Source organism: Ooceraea biroi, chromosome 12 (assembly GCF_003672135.1).
Source record: "Ooceraea biroi isolate clonal line C1 chromosome 12, Obir_v5.4, whole genome shotgun sequence".
NCBI lineage: Eukaryota > Metazoa > Arthropoda > Insecta > Hymenoptera > Formicidae > Ooceraea > Ooceraea biroi.
In genome coordinates, this window is record NC_039517.1 from 12,093,417 (window position 1) to 12,110,224 (window position 16,808).

General features: G+C 35.9%; 2 protein-coding genes across 3 annotated transcripts; one reads left to right on the top strand and one right to left on the bottom strand.

The window, feature by feature from the left end:
* Nucleotides 1-10,471: 10,471 nt before the first annotated feature.
* LOC105285476 lies at nucleotides 10,472-15,553 on the bottom strand. 2 transcript variants are annotated; one of them, XM_026974225.1, is made up of 7 exons: nucleotides 14,721-15,553; nucleotides 14,472-14,523; nucleotides 14,237-14,388; nucleotides 12,983-14,015; nucleotides 12,684-12,892; nucleotides 12,282-12,488; nucleotides 10,472-12,133 (listed from the first exon to the last, which is right to left on the bottom strand). In XM_026974225.1, exons 3-6 carry the CDS (start codon nucleotides 14,324-14,326, stop codon nucleotides 12,342-12,344), a joined length of 1,479 nt encoding a protein of 492 aa, XP_026830026.1. In that variant the 5' UTR covers nucleotides 14,327-14,388; nucleotides 14,472-14,523; nucleotides 14,721-15,553; the 3' UTR covers nucleotides 10,472-12,133; nucleotides 12,282-12,341. The 2 variants fall into 2 exon arrangements, with proteins under 2 accessions (XP_026830026.1, XP_026830027.1); XM_026974226.1 differs by lacking the exons at nucleotides 14,237-14,388; nucleotides 14,472-14,523.
* Nucleotides 15,406-16,411, top strand: LOC105285475 (ubiquitin-protein ligase E3B). Its single transcript, XM_011349708.1, has 4 exons — nucleotides 15,406-15,497; nucleotides 15,579-15,696; nucleotides 15,786-15,897; nucleotides 16,101-16,411. Exons 2-4 carry the CDS (start codon nucleotides 15,592-15,594, stop codon nucleotides 16,268-16,270), a joined length of 387 nt encoding a protein of 128 aa, XP_011348010.1. The 5' UTR covers nucleotides 15,406-15,497; nucleotides 15,579-15,591; the 3' UTR covers nucleotides 16,271-16,411.
* The last annotated feature ends 397 nt before the right edge of the window (nucleotides 16,412-16,808 follow it).

Genomic DNA, 16,808 nt, shown 5'->3' on the forward strand with positions numbered 1-16,808 from the left:
CTTATTACGGCCCACAATCGCAAAAACCAGATCTTCCACCTCATGTGTTAGAGCAATTACAGCAAAATCATGTTGAAAGGTTGCTCGAAAATGCAACAAATCGTGACCAAATTGAATGTCAGACAAGAGGTCAAAGTGATCGTGAATTGTGGCAATCATTGAGACGCGAAATGTTGACGGCATCCAATTTTGGAATCGTATGTCGCATGAGACCAACAACGTCTTGCGCAGCGACAGTGAAAAGCATTTTGTTTCCTCCCTCCATCGAAACCGTTGCCATGAAATATGTACGCGAGATGGAGGACGTCGCAAAGAAATAGATTACTGCAAAGTTAAACAAGGACATTAGACCATGTGGATTGTTCATTGATGAAGAAAATCCATGCTTGGGCGCTTCTCCTGACGGTCTTATTGATGAAGACGGTCTCCTGGAGATTAAATGTCCTTTGTCAGCTGAAAATTTGACAACTGATGAGGTTGTACAGAAATTGCCTCAATTGAAGACCGTGTTTGACAAAAAGAATCCTGATGAAATGAATCAGAAACATCGATTCTTTTACCAGGTTCAAGGTCAATTAAATATCACACGGCGAGATTATTGCATCTTTGTTGTGTGGACGCCTAAAAGCTTTAAAATAGTGCGTGTCAGCAGAGATGAAAGTTTTTGGAAAAATCAAATGCTACCTTTGCTAATACGTTTCTATAATGAAAGCATGCTGCCGGAGATATTGGACAGTCGCCACAATAGGCACTTGCCAATAAGAAATCCGCAGTACATACTTGAAGCTAAAGAACGTAAAGATGCATGTAAAAGGACAAAAAGTTCAGTAGTTGATCGAAAAATCTTCTTGAAAGATGAAACTGCTGAACAGATTAGTTCAGTAACACCATCTGCTGTTTCTCAGTGTGAGGAGCAAGAAGATGATTGCATCATTATCAGTTATTCGAACAACGGAGAATTAACTGAAGAAGATGCAAGAAGAATGAAAAACACTCTCGACGATACGATTGTTCCTTTCTCTTTGCTGGAGCAGAATATTTTACCTCTGCACAGCAAAGTGACTGATGAATCTTTAGATGCATTTTTACGCATCGTCAGAGAGACGTCTCCTTTCGAGACACAAAGCGTGCAGTACCTGGAATCTCCTCAGCTCATTGACGCTAGTAATAGCGTCATGAGCATTCAAATAATTGAAGGGAATTGTACCGATCATTGGCGGTGCATTTTCTTTGACGGTTCCAAACTGCATGTGTATGACAGCATACCCGGCTGTACATACCATAAATTAGCAGCAAAGGAAAAAGATTATATTCGCAAACGTTTCCCACAAATAACCGTGAGCGATATGATTTTTGAAAAGGTGCAAACACAACCGGATAGTACGAGTTGTGGTATTTATGCTGCCGCCTTTGCTACTGATATAGCGTTGGGAAAAGATCCATGCGAGGAAAAATATTCCAATGACGTGAAGCGCATGAGACGTCATTTTCTTACTATTTTGCAAAGTCAGGAACTGACTCTTTTCCCAACATAAAAACTGTACAACAAAGCCAGATCAATTCGTGATCTGACATGTACAAGAAAGCCAGATGCGAAAATTTCTGGCATAAGAAATAAAGCCAGCGATTTCCAATGACGTGAAAACGTCGGCATGAAACGTCATTTTGTTACAATTTAACGAAATAACAAACTGACGCTTATTCCGAGTTTAAAAATGTTTATGCGTCATTTTCAAAGGCATCACATACGTGGCATTGACTTTATGTCATAAATGTATGGTAATACATTATTGCTCGATGAGTGCGTTATTCAAACGAACGCTTCTTGCAAATAAATGCATTACTGCTCACATGCCTCGTATGAGCAATCGGAGAGACGAAACAATATATTGGTTGCGTTCTTACGGGAATGGGCGTTGGAGGGGCCCATTCTATTTCACTAAATTTATAAATATTTTAGATATGCCTAAAGGATATGTAATTTGTATTAAACATATATATATGTATAGAATATAAAATATATAAAATACTTGCAAAGAAAAGAGTAAGAAAAAAAGCAATGTTTTACTTTAGAAAAAAATTCTGAACTAGTGCAGCAATAAAAAACGGACCTACTGATTCGGTTTAGCAGCGCCCAGTATTTTGAACAAAATACTTGCAATGAAATATTTATTTGTATGAAAGTATGTATTCGCATAAAAATATCTGCGTCATTATCATTTCCTTCATTTCTTTTAATAAAATCTTTTATTGATTTAAAATACTGATTGTCCGCATCTTCAAGAATTTTTGAAAGTTATCTGAAACATATTTATAATCACGTTTAGTTATAAGTAGAATGTTTAATTTTCTATAGATTTACATTTTACATATTTTTATAGTTGGCGTAATTTTTTATCGTCATTCCTTTTATACAGGGAGGCGTATACTTTGGGCGCTTATACTTGGCGCTTTTTTCGTACCTTTTGTTAAAGAAAATATTAAAATATTATTTAATTATATTGTTTTTTCAACAGACCAGAACACAAGTCCTGACAAAATAGTTGCATGAACGTTTGGCGAACACATAGAGCAAGTACATTTGAATTTGTCAACTTTTAAATTTTTGCAAACACAGGAAGAGACGGCGATTTCAAGAAGAATAAACGCACTCATGGAAAAGGTCAACAGACAAACGGAACGAGAACGCTCGTTACAAATGCTGTATGTTCAGTTATAAGACCAGTTGCATCAGTGTTGATAATATATTATCTAAATATACCATAATGTTTGTTGAATATTATATAGCAAGCTTTATTGCAACATGTATTGTTTTCCAGACTATATTTTTCTAATAAATACTATATTAGTGTCATTTTCAGATTTATTTAGTTTATATCTTTATATGCTCCCATCACATTTATTCAAAATCGACGGAGATTGCGTTATTAAAAGTAATTCGAAGTATTTGCCACATTCACAATCATTTTATTAACTTATGTAATCTGGCTCTAGATTTCAATATAAATATTGTAGCGATGTTTCGGTGAATTTAGTTTTATGTTTTATAAAGGTCCTATAAAATTCTCATATACGAGAAGCTACAAAATAATGATTGTATGAAACAAAAATGTTATTGCAATGTGCATATGCAGATTTGATATATATTGTATTGGAATTACCTTTTTTAAAAAAAGTAAGTTTGTTGTGATATACATCACTAAACGATATGTAATTTTTATATTACATATATATATATATATATATATATATATATATATGTATAAATGAATACATTCTACAAAATAAAATTTTCTCGTTATTATATGAAATAAAAATAAATATCAACAATCAACAAATATGTTGAAAATTTATTATACACGGTACACATAATGTAAAATGTAGTATACATCTTTTTGCATTAGTCGCATACATCACATTTCTCAATTAGTCTCAGTTTGTATGCACTATAAATATTACATTGAGAAACTATTTTTTATGCATGGCAATGAGACCATATGGAATCATAGCTATTTTTTCAAATTATCAATATGTAAGAATATAATACCTTTAGCAATCTTAAATATTTTCGTGTGTTACAAATATTTTCAGTAAACTTTTAAAATTTTTTTAAAATTACACAAGAAAACAATGCTATTTATAAATTGCGATTATTTACTTTATATTATATAAAAGAAAATTTTTAAGATATATGATATTTATTATTAGTCTATATATATTTATTTTTATTTTATATAATAACGATAAAATTTTATTTCATAGAATGCATTCATTTATTTATATATGTATATACGTTTATACATATGTATACATAAAATATTTGTTTTACATGTATCATTTGTACCTGTTCTACTTTTCGTTGTAACAAAAAGGAAATGACACTGTGTGCATTACCGCATTTATGGAAATAATGTTGCGAGATTGCCTACAGTCCACTTGACGTTCCAAATGCTTCAGAGTTTTGAAGCATTCAGTTCCCGACACATGTCGGTAATTGTCAAGTCTGTCGGTGGTGTTACTAGCGGACGGTCGCTGTAACGAGAGCTAGTGAAAAAATAGTTCACTAGCAACTCCAGCTTCCCCTTAACCCGGGCCTTTGGCTATCTGTCTATTAATCTGTGCTGTTGGCATATCCGTGTGACTCACACATAACGATCATATGTAGAGGCTCTACATTAGAAAACTCTAACTTATCGACCCGACCGTCATGTGTAAGTCACACGGATATACCGACAGCATCTCCGCCGGTCGGTGTACGACGCGATGTAGTGCAAGAAGTTGGAGAGAGAAAAGATATATTTGCGAGAGAACGAGAAATCGAGAGAGAGAGAGAGAGAGAGAGAGAGAGAGAGAGAGAGCGAGTGAATGAGAAAGCGAGAGAACGAGTGAATGAGAGAGCGAGTGAGCGAGAGGGCGAAAGAGCGAGTGAATGAGAGAGTGAGGGCGAATAAACGAGAGAGCGAGAGGGCGATTCGATATATATATATATATATACAGGGTGTCCCAGACCTACCGTATAAGCCGTGAATGGTAGGTTCCTGAGTTCATTTGGAGACGAAAATTCTAATGCCAAAATGTCAAGGGTGCTATAGTTTTTAAACGGGAAAGGTTTAAAGTTTACCAATAAGCTTGTCAAAATTTCGCGCGCTCAGGGATATCGCATATCAAAAGAGCCCTTCCACATCACTTCACTCAACTCGATAGAAACATGTTAATGTGTCCGAGTGTTAACTCGAAATTATTATTCAAATTATTATTCACTTTCCTTGTACATTGTTCACAAAACCGACGAATATCAGGATGATAATAGTTTATAAATTATCATACGGAAACGCGATGCGCGTCGAACTTTCAAAGCATTCGTGCGAAGCGTGCAACGAATGACGTTTCTTCTGTGATGACAGAAAATCAATACAATAGATATGAAGTTTTCTGCATGAAATGTCGCTAAAGAAAATTGATAAGAAAATATTAACAGTATTTTTTATTAATTTATTAATTTATTTAAAAGAGCAAGTATCGTACTGCGCTCGAGTACATCATTATCTAGAATGTAGAAAAATCATTTACAACGATAATTTACAACGATAATTTTGCGATTACTGCATCGCGCGTGAGAAACAGGATTTCTAACGCCCAACAGACGAATTGGTGCCGTCGTTGAACGTCGCGCTCGTACGGTACAGAATGAAGAAGCAATCTTGCAAGCCGTGAACGATACACCAACTACCAGTGTGCGCGAATTGAGTCAAGAATTGGCAATATCAAAAAGCACGGTTCAACGAATATTACATGAAAATCGTTTCCACGCGTATCATTTTACTAAAGTTCAGAATTTGTTGCCCCGAGATTATGAATCAAGAATTAGATTTTGTACGTGGCTATTAAACAAAGAAGAGGATCAACCCGGATTTGTAAATAACGTCTTATTTACCGATGAATCTTGTTTTACACACGATGGTACTTTTAACTGGTAGTTGGTGTATTGTTCACGGCTTGCAAGATTGCTTCTTCATTCTGTACCGTACGAGCGCGACGTTCAACGACGGCACCAATTCGTCTGTTGGGCGTTAGAAATCCTGTTTCTCACGCGCGATGCAGTAATCGCAAAATTATCGTTGTAAATTATCGTTGTAAATGATTTTTCTACATTCTAGATAATGATGTACTCGAGCGCAGTACGATACTTGCTCTTTTAAATAAATTAATAAATTAATAAAAAATACTGTTAATATTTTCTTATCAATTTTCTTTAGCGACATTTCATGCAGAAAACTTCATATCTATTGTATTGATTTTCTGTCATCACAGAAGAAACGTCATTCGTTGCACGCTTCGCACGAATGCTTTGAAAGTTCGACGCGCATCGCGTTTCCGTATGATAATTTATAAACTATTATCATCCTGATATTCGTCGGTTTTGTGAACAATGTACAAGGAAAGTGAATAATAATTTGAATAATAATTTCGAGTTAACACTCGGACACATTAACATGTTTCTATCGAGTTGAGTGAAGTGATGTGGAAGGGCTCTTTTGATATGCGATATCCCTGAGCGCGCGAAATTTTGACAAGCTTATTGGTAAACTTTAAACCTTTCCCGTTTAAAAACTATAGCACCCTTGACATTTTGGCATTAGAATTTTCGTCTCCAAATGAACTCAGGAACCTACCATTCACGGCTTATACGGTAGGTCTGGGACACCCTGTATATACAGGGTGTCTCGATGACCCCGTGCCACCCGTTAATGACGTGTAGTTTGGACTTAGCTGAATAGAAAAGTCCAATGTCATTTTGCGATTTTCGCAATATTAACGGAGTTATTAATTAATAAATATAAGCGAATGAGGGCGATGCGTGCAGCGAGATAGGTCAGTAGGAGGGCCGCGCGCTCTTTGATACCGCGAGCTGGGTGGCGCGCGGTGAGGGAGAATGGGGTGTCTTAGATACTGACAATAACAAGGGCGCGCGGGGGGTCCTCCTACTGACGGCTATCTTAGAGACTGATAGAAACAGCGTGTGACGCTGGGGCCCCGCGCTGAGCGATAATTGATTCATATCCTTTTTTCCAAAATAGTTTATTTTGTGGCAATTTTATTTTAAGGTAAAAGAAATTGTTTTTAAGGCAAAGGAAAGGAAAGCTATCGTTTCCTCACCACCTTGCGGTAGATAGCACGGAGCGTTTTTTTAGGGCCGGTTTTTCAATCATGGTTTAAACGTAGATCTAAGTTTAAACCATGATTGAAAAACCGGTCCTTAAAGTGGTTTCTCCAATAGACCTAATCCATTCTCATTATTTAATGCAATAATTGTTCGAAGTGCCTTCCTCGTTACTTTATGCAGAGTTCGGCTCTTCGAACAATGTCACGCGTTGCACGTTGCGCCATGTCCGGCGTGATGGTATTGAAGGCCGCGATAATTGCTTCACGTACTTCATGTTCTGTGCCATCACGCCAGTGCTCGACTAAATTCTTTATGTAGCCCCAAACAAAATAATCTAATACATTCAGATCCGGCGATCGCGCCGGCCAAGCGATTGGGCCATCACGGCCCATCCACCTGTCCGGAAAACGCGCGTTCAAAATTTCACGTGCTTGTCGCGAAAAATGAGCAGGAGCCCCGTCTTGCTGGAAAATCATCTGCGTTCGTAAAAGTAAAGGAATATTTTCCAGTAATATTGGCAAATGATTTTCCAGAAAATCTGAATAAATTTGCCCATTAAGTCGTGGCGGGAAAAAGAATGGACTAATCTGAAAATCAAAGACAAGAAACTTAGGTAAAATTGCAACAAAAAATCTTATTTAACTCATTTACTCAAGCTTACTATTTCATTTCTGATGATTCCTGCCTACACGTTTACGCTCCATCGATATTGGAAAGAGCTAACGCGAATAGCATGCGGATTTTCTTCTCGCTATGTTATAAAGTTACGAGAATTAAAAATTCCGTTAGGCGTAAATGTAGCCTCATCGGTCCATAGAATTTGATCGGGGAAAGAAACGTCTCGCCGATGCTGCGCAAGGAATCCTGTGCATGTTTCGCCAATGATTAATAATATACGAAAATCGCCAATAGTTAATAATGTACGAAAATCGTCATTAATGACGAAGAATAAAAATACCTCCACTAAAACATATTCGATGTTCATAGTCTCCCGCACGAAGTTGTTGTCGCCGCCGCGGGACCTATGCGAAACAGTTGTCGTACGAAGGGAGAACACCCTCTCTTACATGTCTTGCAGTGAAGCTCCTTTGGGCAGGCCGACCCGCGACGGAGGGACCCGCGACGGAGGGACCCGCGGCGGTGTACGTAAAGTTAGCACCCCCTTTTTTGAAAATGGTAATTTTGAAAGTTGTTCCAGATTTTTCTAACTTTGTACTACATTGTTCCAAAGTAATATTATTTTATTTCAAATAGTTTTTTAATAAAACAAAAAAATGTTTTTTTAGCTGTACCCCCCTTTTTCAAAAATCAAATATTTCTTCATTGTTATAAATTGTTCTAATTGTTCCAAACATTGTTGCAGAAGAACAATTCCGTAAGTCGAACCGGAAGCCCGGAAAATAAAATAAATGTTCCACCTATGACTCCAGGACCAAGAGTAAACCTACGCTTCCTTTCGTGTTCCAATCTATATCTTTTTGTTCTGAGTTGTTCTTGGGCTGGAAAACATAGTTCTGTGGTATGAATATCGTATCGTCCATGGTTTCCTGAAAATTTGAAAGAGACGTTGCTATCCCTCCTCTTTTTGCTAAATCGAACATTTATTAATATTTATAGATGTGTTAGTTGTAAATTATTCCAGAAGATCAATTTCGTAAGTCAAACCGAAAATTCGAAAAATAATAAAAAAAATGTTGTAAGAGTAAATATAGTTTTCCTTTCGTGTTTTAATCGATAGTTTCTTATTTTGAGTCATTCTAAGCCTTATAAAAGAGAAAAAGGTGGAAGAGGTAAGGATGTGATCATGGAGAAAATGTCATGTGTTACATATAAGAGCAGAAGAGTTCACGTAGCGTGTTAACATCTAGTATTAAAATAAAAACATGTTTTAATAATATTATAATATATTTAGTAATATATAAATATGTAGCAGTTAAATATGATAATATAAATATAAGAATATAAGAATATAAATAATAGTATCATCTTCGCGTACTTATATAAATATTTTATGTTTCGACATAAATGCACATATGGACGTTGCCTTTTGGTTTAACGCATGCCTTCCTGGGTTTACGTAACAAGTCGTCATATTCAATCCAATTGGTACCATTACGTATATACGCAGTATAATGCCCAACTGACGTTATAATATTTTGTCCGTGATATATAACGCATCCAACATGAGTGTAATGCTGCTTATTTAATTGGATTGATAGTGGAATGTCATCCAAAGCGATTGTAATCGAAGACTCGATAAATAACTGTGCACCGTATGTTACACTCATGTGACGTTCCTCATTACATTTATGACATCGAAGCTTCAAAATTTTTCCCTCCTGTATTGCGTCAATAATCTTCGTGTAACCATAGTTTTCTAATATTTCAGCATTTACGGGTAAAATACATTTCTTAATCATTTTCATATTGTGACATTTTTGACATGTAGATACTTCGATGTAACTATAATTTTCGGAGAATACATATTCGCAGAGATTCGCAATGTTAGATACAACGTTTATTGTTATTGTATCAAAACTTTGCGTTTTTTCTAAAGAACTAATATTTTTTAAAATTTCTGCTCTCATTTTATAAATTTTTTTTGTCGGACCTAATTGTATAAAAAGTTTTATAAATTTAAAAATATCTGTCGTAGCTGTATCGACAGTTTCCTTAAATTTATCATGCACGCAAGCCGCAGCGAGAATTTGCACAATGCTGTCAAAGCCACATGAATTTTTGATAATTATGTTATTAGATCCTATTTTTAATATAGACGATATATTGCCATTTTGTAGCGCACTTAAAATTACATGTTTTTTATTAATATTAAAGGTGTCCCAACCAGGACATGCATCTAGATAAACACGTTTAGCTTTTTTATCGTTTTTATTTCTCCAATTATGTTCTGCTGCTAAGTCACACGGTTCTTCTTCTGATTTGTCAGAATGTATGGGTATTTTTGTATCCATACATTCGAATTTTGGATTTGTGACAACTTCTGTTGAAATTTGCATTGATTGCTCGTGATCCGTATTAATGTTTGACGTAGATGTAGATATAGGTACTGGTCTATTAATTTCCGACATAGCTAACTTTGCTTTACCGGAGAAAGATTGGATATGTACTGTTAAAAATTTATCTATTCGCATTGATTGCGAACTGTACTTCAATAGTCTATGCTTAATATCATTAAATTCAGATTCGACAGTAGATGAACTTGCATTTATTTTGCCAATTCCAAATTTGGATGTCATTACTCCGGAGTATAAGGGAAAATATGGTAACAATAATTTAACTTTTTGCGCCATTGCTGGACAGTAATATGGGTTTATATCAATACCTTCAGGAGCATTACGCAAATCGTTAATACAATTGTTGAAAAACATATTTACCCAGGCAATCATTGCATTATTTTCAGCAGAATTAAATTCATCGCTATTCTTATCTCCTTGGTTATTATCTGACAATAGCAAATCTGACTCGTCTATATCACGACCAATTTCAGTACCTCGATCAGCAAGTACGTTCACATCAGGAATTCCTCTAATTTTTTTACATAAAATATTCGAGCTTTTTCAGCTAAAGTGTCTTGTTGATTCTCATCTTTTCCAACATTTTCGCTAATGCATAGAATAATCGCAGCTCGCACAATTTGTTGTAAGTCAGTGAAATCTGTTGTCTTTGATAACAAACACATAACCATTATATAAAATGTTTTAATTTTAGGATGGACAGATGTAAAAATTTTCCATCTACTGATAAAACTAACATAATGCGAAATATCCAAACGCAAAAAACTTTTTGGCATTTTCTCGTTTCTATTTGTAAGCAATAAATAACATGTTGATAAATATTCTGTTAGATTATTACAATTACCGAATGCTCTTGCAATAGCATTCATTAATGCTCTATCAAAATCACAAACTATATGTACTCTACACTCTATAGCGATCGCAGGAACACTGCTTCGCCGATGCGAGCTATAGACAAATGAGCGCGCTATAAAGCGCGTTTTTAGACGGAAAATATTAATACTAATCGAGCGAACGAAAATAAACTTATAAATTTATAAAAAAGTGGAACATTTAAACGAAAAGTTCTATTTTCAGTGATGTAACAAATAATAATAAAAATGAAGGATTTGACAATGAAATGTCTTAGACAAAAAATACTGAAATTATAAATTTCTGGGTTTCTTAGTTGTCAACGATATTTCTTTTTCCTGCACATAAATTCCAATATCAGCCAAAGCCTTCGTAATTGTTCCTCGGTTTATATCGTGATCCTCCAAAAATATATTATAAAAACCTTGTTGTATCAATTGCCATACGTGCTTGCTTTCAGGAGGGTAATCGGAGTGAAAAACATGAAACAATTTAAAACAAAGTTCCACGGCCTCCACAATGTTTTTACATGTATATAAAACTTTGTCTACAATTACGTGACTATGACTGATATTATCCCAGGTCGGACCTACCGCTAAAACATAAGGTTGAACAGATGTAGATATTTTAACTTTTTTTGCTATCTCCATCTGTTACGAACGCGAGGTATCACGGGACGGATAGCACAGCCACGAACACACAAAAGAAGAAAGCGTCTGTTGTAACGGCACAAAGTTATATATAACTGAAATAAATTATGTACACTATATATAAGTTCAACTCGCCGTTTTAATTCCGCGAGCGACGGAAAGTATCAACGTGGTGATTCCGCAAGCGACGGAATTATCACCGTGACGATTCCGCGAGCGACGGAATTGCACGCACTGAAAGAGACGGACTTTGCGTTTAGTTGATTGCCAGAAACTTTTGATACTTTGCAGACTGACTGTGAAGTGGGTCCGCGGATCGCTTGGAGCTCTATTTGTAGAACCCGTGAATTTTGGCTAGGCCCAATCGATTTCAAAGTTTTGGGGGTGACCCCCGCGTGCCGCACGCGATTGGCACATGGTTGGGCCTCACGCAGCCCGGTGATAAGGAACATGCGCGGAGCGAGCCGCAGGCCGAGCGATTGGCCGTCGCCGTCTGACGTCATCTCCTCGCGCATGTCTCCTGAGAAAAGTCGCGAGTGAACGGTTAAATTGCGGTTGATGTTTGTCTCAATTTTGCGGGACAAACAGCGTGGGAAGAAAATATTTGTCCCAAATTTCCTTCTCGATTTCAATTCTCGAAACTTCTCGAATGACTTTATGAGACAAACATCACCCGCACAGCTATTGAATGATCAATTTCTCAATCGATTCGGTTTCCGAAAATTCCTTTAATGCAATTCCGAACACCATCAATGCTTTACGTCGACGTTCAATATGTTCTTCAACTTCCGTTTCACTGCAAACTCTCGCGACGAAAGATTCAACAATATCTATCCTCGTTGGTCTCCACGTCTTGTGCACATAAACGTAAGGAAATATAAAGGGAAGGAGCAAAAGAGTTCCAGTCACTCTAAGTATAACATCTGAATCGTCTGAAAAATAAAATTATCACTTTATATCTAAAAGTATATTTTCCTAGCATACATCAAATAGAAAATTGAAAACATTGTTTATTTTTGTTTTTCTTTTTTTTGGACTCTATTATTAACGTTCGGTTATATAAGGAAATGTTTTACTTACGTTTAGCCAAGTTCAAGAACGAAGTAGCTATATCCTTTTGCTTTCGTTGGCTTGTTCTTTTTATTTTATTTTATTATATTTTATTTTAAGTACTGAAGCTGTAGCAATAATTGCAAGCCTGTATTTCTCACAATTTTTGGCTAGGTTCCCCGAGTACCTCGTTACAGGATCTAAATTGGGACAAAGTTTTTCGAAATCCTGTTCAATCTGCACATGAAAATATTGTAAGTTAATTAAAATGTTTACGTAAATAGTAATACTATAATTCAATTTTACAATAAATATTTCTTGTAAATATTTTATACTAATACATATTTTATACATATTTTATAATATTAATATAATATTTATAATTATTTGATATTATTATATTATACTTTTGAGTTTACAAGGAAAACTTACTAAGACTTTACCAACTTCTTCAATTTGCAAAACCCTGTATTCGTTCAGATAATCCCACACTGTTCCTGACTGATGTAAGAGTTGGTTCCGTCTATATGTAAAAGTAGCTTCCCAGGAGGATAGTAATTCTGAGGTCAATTTGTAGTGCAATTCGTTCCGCAAATAATTAAGATGAGACTCTATTGTTGGATCAGTCTGTGAAAGAGACACTAATACAACAAAATTAGTTACAGGCACAAAAGATAACATATAAGAACATGTAAGCAATTATTATTAACATTAAAAAAGAAATTAAATACCTTCTCTTGGAATTTCAGTTCTAGATTGAATTTCTCCTTCTGATTGACTGACAGATCTCCAAGTTTTTGTGATATGAGATATGTTTGAAGGACACGGACTTCTGTCCCTGCCGGTTGAGACTGACGTACTTGGCTGCCTCAATAGAACATCTCGGTTTTCCTTAAGAAGTTTTCTCCTCTCTTGAAAGAGTTGGACCTGCAACACTCCTTGCGCTCTCTTTCTCTGAAGTATGATGCCGTCTGAACGTCTATATGGCTCGTATTTAAAGGCATAAAAAGCGGATGTCGGCGTCTTTGGAAACAGACGTTTAAAATATTTACTCCATCTTATGAGAGTACTTGTTGGTATTTTCCGTAGTGGAGGAGTGGCTAAATTGAGGAGATGTTTGGCAGTAACTTTTCCTATCAAGTTGATGTCAGATCCCACTGGTACTAAATCTTTACGGTGGATATTGTGGATAAGTTTTTGAAGATGGGATCCGTTTTTATGCAAGAGATTAAGCAGCGGAGTTCTACCTTCAGCATTTGCTGTATTAAAATTTGGAATTGGTGATTGCCTTTCTTGTTCCTTATCGCTTGACGTTTGTACGGGAGCAGTTGTAACGTCGTCGAAATCTTTCAACTCATCCTCTAACTGTACACTTGTTTCTGTGAGGTCTTCAAGGTCAGGTTCGTTTGTGCCAACATTAACATAAAAACTAACAGTATCTTCAACGTTTATGCCAACATTAACATCAAAACTAACAGTATCTTCAATGTTCACTATTTGCAGATCTGAAATATCTGCAAGCTCTTTATTCTTTGTTTCAATTTGCTCGCTGCTCACAAACTCGTTGAAATCTTGCGAAAGCAACAATGGGCTCTCTGAAAAATTACTGCTGCAGCTGCTGATGTTTGTAGACAAACTGTTCGATGAATCTCTTTTGGGAAAATGGATCAACTGCAATGATGCAACTTCGTTTGAGCTCTTCGCTGAAACAGACTCCTTGTTATCTGTGTCAACAGTGTACGCTGGTTGCATATCACCGTATGCCTATAAGAAAAGAAATGCCAAACTAGTTTTTAGCAACATAACTATCAGTACAAAAATATGCATGCTGTATTACATAAAACAATATGCTATATGGTCATTGCACATGCACGCACGTACAGTTCATATGGACTACATATACTACAGATCTATATCTAAAGAATTTGTTTAGTATGACAAAATGGAAAAAATATACATTAAAGAATTTAATCAAACGTATATACCGCTAGTAGTTCGGGATCTATCAAACAATTATGCAATGACATCCATTTAACTAAAGTTCTACCAAACCTCCTCCTTGGACCATATTTCATAATTAATTCATCAAGTTCACGCTTTCTTAAAGTTTTTAAATCTTCCACTGAAATATTTTCCTCTAGTGCAGAACAAAATAAAGTAAATTAGATCGCGGCAGACTAATTACGTGACATAAAATGAAGCATATAACCTAATACATACATTGAAAGTGTCTTTCCAAAAGAATAATAACATACAGGAAGACTTATGTAATCTAAACACACGTTATATATCATATATATATTGTACAAGTTGTTCCTTAAACTCACAGATATAAAACCCAACAAATTCTTATAATAAGTTACATACGACGTGACTTATTGACGAGATGGTCATCAATTGATCAATTGATGTTCTACGTTAGTGGCAAGACAAGAAACTGTTTATGTTAGAAGTATGAAATGTACTTACTTATTAATAAATCAATGACTTCTTCTTCTACAGCCATTTCTTCTAATGTACGACGTATGTCACACATTATCGCTATTGTAAATCACAATTGTATCGGTTCTTATCGATAATTTAAAAGGAAAAAGAACTATAATAATCGAAATAGTTAATCGCACTTTTCTTCTTCTCTTTTGTGGCACTCGGTTCCGATGCGGTCACGGTTAACACTCGACGTGATCGAACGTGCACGCAGAGATGTTAGATTCTGTGGAGGGGATGACGCACACGTGCAAGCTACGTGTTACGTCCACGTGCGCTCGGGACGGTTTCAAGTAATACCACTTACTAACCAGAATCTGGCATCTCCGGGGTGCGTTACAAAATTCAACCTTGGTTACTAAAATTTATAGGTTATGTCACGTCTGCGTTTGATATAACAAATAACTCAACAATCGCGCATACTGTTTCCGCGACTCGGGTATATTCGTTCCTCTTTGGCAATATTCGTTGCGATTATCCGATTAAATCAACATGAATCGGAAATATTCGTTCCTCTTCGGCAATATTCGGGTATATTCGTTGTATAATTTTCAGCGGTTATCATCTTTCATCGGATAATACATGATCGGATATAACGTGATCACTCTCTTGCTTATCCGATTAAAGTGTATATCCGATCTTATCATCATTTTATCCGATCTTTTCGTCGTTTTATCCGATGAAAATTACAACGAATATATAAAGGGCGACTAATTTTCCGACCTCATTTCATCGGTAACTGCATTTCATCGGATGAAGGTATCCATCATTTAATCAGACAGCAAAAGTAACAATCGGAAACACTATTTAATCGATTTATCCGATAAAAATTTTTCTCAGTGTACGAAGGCACATGCAATATTACGGCGACTTTCATGACAGTCACCGAGCGGTGTGTTGGCTGTGGGACATCCTGGAAAAGGACTTTACGGAAGAGGAGAGAGGCTTGTTCCTCAAGGTACGATCGATGAAAAGAACAAGTAGTAATTTCTTCATTTGACGACCTTATAAAAATCATTCTACTGTTAACTTTTTTCGTGATAACAGTTTGTGACGAGTTGCTCGAAATCGCCGTTGCTGGGCTTCGCACATCTTGAACCACCCTTCTCCATACGATGCGTGGAAGTCTGCGACGACGAGGACACCGGAGATACGATAGGTACGATTATCATGAAGAATCTTCCAAATTTCTTTATTTTCTTATATTCTCAATTTGGACCTCTTTATCATCAAATTTATCAAGTATTAACTTTTTGAATGAGAAAGAGTTTTCAACGTTCTTCCGACTAGTTTCTCGATTGCTTTTTTCTCGAACGTAGCTCATTTTGCCGATTAAACTTATTCGAAATCTTTGCAAATCAGGCAGCGTGATTCGCGGATACTTCACGATTCGCAAGAAGGATCCGCATAACCGACTACCGACTTCGTCGACGTGCTTCAACCTGCTCAAGCTGCCGAATTACCAAAAGAAGAGCACGCTGCGGGAGAAGTTGCGTTACACCGTCACCAGCAACACCGGCTTCGAGTTGTAGATCCTATCGACCGGACAATTTTTTTATTGTCTGATAATAAAGTAAATAATATTGTCTGTGTGAAATATCCAATTGGTTGAGATTACATAGTAAAGGTATTGTATAAATTAAATGTATTTTAATATAATATGATATCATGGATTGCAATGAATTAATAATTAATAAATATTTTTTTATTTACAGGTTACACGTTGAGAACGTATAATAATAAAATTATAGCGGCTGCTCTCTGGCGCTGGGTCTCGGCTGCCATAAGCGCTGCAATAAACAATCGGCTGCTTTTAGCGCTGACTCTTGGCTTAGACGCCTTGCATTATTGTTATTAAAATTACTGAATATTATAGACAATTATAAAGTATTGATTACAGTACTGGCTACATTCTTCGCTTATCTTACAACAAATAGTTATTAAGAGAGAGGATATATATTTTATATTATTTACATACTAATTTGTGCAATAATTATACAAAATGTCTGAAAAAATTTTATCAACTGAACAAAAACGTATAATTGTCGAAGGTGAATGGTTGACTGATTT

Bases quoted from the DNA above. Each gene is read 5' to 3' on its own strand.
- LOC105285475 (XM_011349708.1), top strand. From the start codon at position 15,592: ATGCAATATTACGGCGACTTTCATGACAGTCACCGAGCGGTGTGTTGG. The intron at 15,697-15,785 runs GTACGATCGATG...TCGTGATAACAG, and splicing joins AGAGAGGCTTGTTCCTCAAG to TTTGTGACGAGTTGCTCGAA. The intron at 15,898-16,100 runs GTACGATTATCA...TTTGCAAATCAG, and splicing joins GGACACCGGAGATACGATAG to GCAGCGTGATTCGCGGATAC.
- LOC105285476 (XM_026974225.1), bottom strand. From the start codon at position 14,326: ATGAAATATGGTCCAAGGAGGAGGTTTGGTAGAACTTTAGTTAAATGG. The intron at 14,016-14,236 runs GTATATACGTTT...CTTTTCTTATAG, and splicing joins TAGATCCCGAACTACTAGCG to GCATACGGTGATATGCAACC. The intron at 12,489-12,683 runs GTAAGTTTTCCT...TTTCATGTGCAG, and splicing joins AAGAAGTTGGTAAAGTCTTA to ATTGAACAGGATTTCGAAAA.